This window comes from Cucumis melo, chromosome 4 (assembly GCF_025177605.1).
Source record: "Cucumis melo cultivar AY chromosome 4, USDA_Cmelo_AY_1.0, whole genome shotgun sequence".
NCBI classification, from domain to species: domain Eukaryota; kingdom Viridiplantae; phylum Streptophyta; class Magnoliopsida; order Cucurbitales; family Cucurbitaceae; genus Cucumis; species Cucumis melo.
In genome coordinates this window covers 23772486-23775692 of record NC_066860.1, presented here as the reverse complement: position 1 = coordinate 23775692, position 3207 = coordinate 23772486, and the positions used below count along the sequence as shown (strand labels likewise).

Below are 3207 nucleotides of genomic sequence, written 5' to 3'. Positions count from 1 at the left end.
AAGCTAACATGGATGAGTTAAAAACTCTACTGACCAAGCAGTTCTCTAAAGTGGTTAGGAGATTCAAAAATATGAATACTATAGGATTGAATGCTCAAACTTCAAATCAATATCAAAGAAATAATGGTGAGAACACTACAAGAAGGTATAATGAAGAGTCAAACAGGAGGGGTAGTGATTATGGAAAGAAAAAGGAGGGAGAAGGAAGGTTTTCAGATGTAGAGAATGTGAGGGAGTTGGCCATTACTAGGTTGAATGTCCCACATTTTTAAGAAGACAAAAGAAAATTTATCATGCTACCTTGTCAGATGAGGACACTAATGATATTGAAAATGATAGTAGCATGAATGCCTTCACAACATGTTTTATCGAAATTGATCTCGAAGACAATAGTGGATGTTCTGATGAAGATGGTGATGAAGATCTAACTTTTGAAGAACTCAAGATGTTGTGGAAAGAAGATATTGAAGCTATAGCAATTCAAAAAGAGAGAATTCAAGATCTGATGGAAGAAAATGAACGATTAATGTTAGTCATATCATCTCTAAAGCTAAAATTGAAAGAGGTTCAGAATGATTATGATCAGAAAATTAAATATGTTAAGATGTTAAACTCAGGAACTGAAAACTTAGACTCAATACTAAAATCAGGATAGAACAGTTCAAGTAAATATGGTTTTTGGTTTTGATGCCTCAGTAAGTAGTCTTAAATCTACATCTGGAATAAAATTTGTTTTTGCTTTAGGGAAACCCGAAACTGAAACAACTCTAACAACTACTGTCGGTAGCCCTCCTACTAAACCTCCCAGAAGGATTTGTTATTATTGTGGTCAAAAATGCCATATCAGACTTTTTTTGCTATAAGTTACGAAGAGACTTATGGTATCAGCAGAAGATTGTTTATGGAAGTCAAAAACATAATTCTACATTTTCAAAATGGAACAGAAGTAAAAGAAGTGCCATGGTTTGGAGAGTTAAATCATTTGAAAATTGCAATATTGCATTTACAATTGTTCAAACCATGATTGATGCTTGGTACTTTGATAGTGGATGTTCTAAACATATGACTGGTAACAGGACGTTCTTTTCTGAATTAAAGGAATGTGTCTCGGGTCATGTTACTTTTGGCGATGGTGCAAGAGAAAGAATTATAGCTAAAGGAAACATTGATAAAAAATAATCTAACCTGTCTAAATGATGTTAGATATGTAGATGGATTAAAAACAAATTTGATTAGTGTAAGTCAGCTAAGCGATGAAGGCTACAGTGTAAATTTAACAAAACTGGTTGTGTTGTTACTGACAAAGACAATCAGGTTCTTATGAGTGGTAGACGACAGGTAGATAACTGTTATCACTGAAGCTCTAATAACTCAAATATGTGCCACTTAATTAAAGAAGATCAAACTTAGTTGTGGCATAGAAAGTTGGGACACATTAGCTTGAGAAGCTTAGATAAAGTTATAAGAAACGAAGTTGTTGTGGGCATTCCTACTATAGGCATCAATAGTAAATTCTTTTGTGGTGACTGTCTAATTAGAAAGCAAACTAAAACTTCTCACAAAAGTCTAAAGGAATGTTACATAAATAGATTACTTGAACTTCTACATCTAGATCTTATCGGTCCTATGCAAACTGAAAGTCTGGGAGAAAAGAAGTATGTTTTAGTTGTTGTAGATGATTATTCAAGATTTACTTAAGTTCGGTTCTTGAAAGGAAAATCAGATACTGTTAAAATTTGTATCAGTCTATGCTTGAATTTGCAACGTGAAAAAGGAAAAAAGATAATCAAGATCCAAAGTGATCATGGTAAGGAGTTTGATAATGAAGATCTTAATAATTTCTGTCAGTCGGAAGGTATACATCATGAATTTTTTGCTCCCATAACTCCTCAGCAAAATGGAGTAGTGGAACAGAAAAACAAAACTCTACAAAAGATGGCTTGAGTCATGATACATGCCAAAAAATTACCTTTGAATTTTTGGGCAGAAGTTGTTAACACAGCGTGTCACATTCGTAACAGAATTACTACTCGATCTGGAATGACTGTCCCTTTATATGAACTTTGGAAGGGAAGAAAGCCAAACGTAAATTATTTTCATGTATTTTGAAGCACTTGTTATATTCTAGCTTCGAGAATATCATCGAAAGTGGGATGTGAAATAAGAATAAGGAATCTTTCTTTGATATTCTCATAATAGTTGAGCTTATAATGTCTTTAATAATAGATCTGGTACAGTTATGGAAACAATCAATGTTGTGGTAAAGGATTTTGAATCAATTGCCATACGAACTTATGATAAGGATGATGAGACTCTAAATATGCCTGTGGATTCTTCTACGCTCCCTACGGAAGTACCTAAAGTTGATGCTCAGACAAATGGTACTAATATAAACTCATAAACAATATCTATGGAAGTTATAGCTGATAACTCTGCTTTTGCTCCATCTGCACATGTAAGAAAGAATCATCCACCAGGTTCTATAAGAGGTGATCCTTCAGCTGGAATTATTACCAGAAAGAAAGAGAAAGTAAATTACTCGAAGATGATTGCTGATTTATGTTATACATCTGCCATTGAACCCTTAACTATTGATGTTGCTCTTAAAGATGAATATTGGATAAATGCAATGCAAGAAGAACTACTTCAATTCAGGTGCAATAATTTTTGGACATTGGTTCTCAAGCCAGAAGGAGCGAATATTATAGGTACAAAATGGATCTTCAAAAATAAGACTGATGAAGCAAGGTGTGCGACAAAGAAGAAAGCTTGTTTAGTTGCTCAGGGTTATGCTCAAGTCGAAGGGGTTGACTTTGATGAAACCTTTGCACCTGTTGCCAGGCTTGAAGCTATTCGCTTGTTACTCGAAATATCTTGTATTTAAAAATTTAAATTATATCAAATGGATGTAAAGAGTGCTTTCCTGAATGGTTAATTAAACGAATAAGTCTATGCCGCTCAATCTAAGGGATTTGTCGATTCTGAATATCCTCAGCATGTATATAAGCTTAATAAAGCTCTATATGGACTTAAGCAAGCTCCTAGAGCTTGGTACAAATGATTGACGATCTATTTAAGTTGTAAAGGGTATTCAAAAGGTGAGGCTGACAAAACATTATTTATTCAAAGAACATATGATCCACTCATTATTGCTCAAATCTATATTGATGATATCATATTTGGGGGTTTTCCTCAAGATCTTGTTAA

The 3207-nt window shown here is 33.8% G+C and overlaps 1 protein-coding gene across 1 annotated transcript; it reads left to right on the top strand.

Annotated features, from left to right (window-relative positions):
- The first annotated feature begins 2410 nt into the window (after positions 1-2410).
- Positions 2411-2884, top strand: LOC107991870 (uncharacterized mitochondrial protein AtMg00820-like). Its single transcript, XM_017047268.2, has one exon. It carries the CDS (start codon positions 2411-2413, stop codon positions 2882-2884), a length of 474 nt encoding a protein of 157 aa, XP_016902757.2.
- Positions 2885-3207: the final 323 nt, after the last annotated feature.

Coding starts and splice junctions, on each gene's coding strand:
- LOC107991870 (XM_017047268.2), top strand. CDS start 2,411: ATGGAAGTTATAGCTGATAACTCTGCTTTTGCTCCATCTGCACATGTA.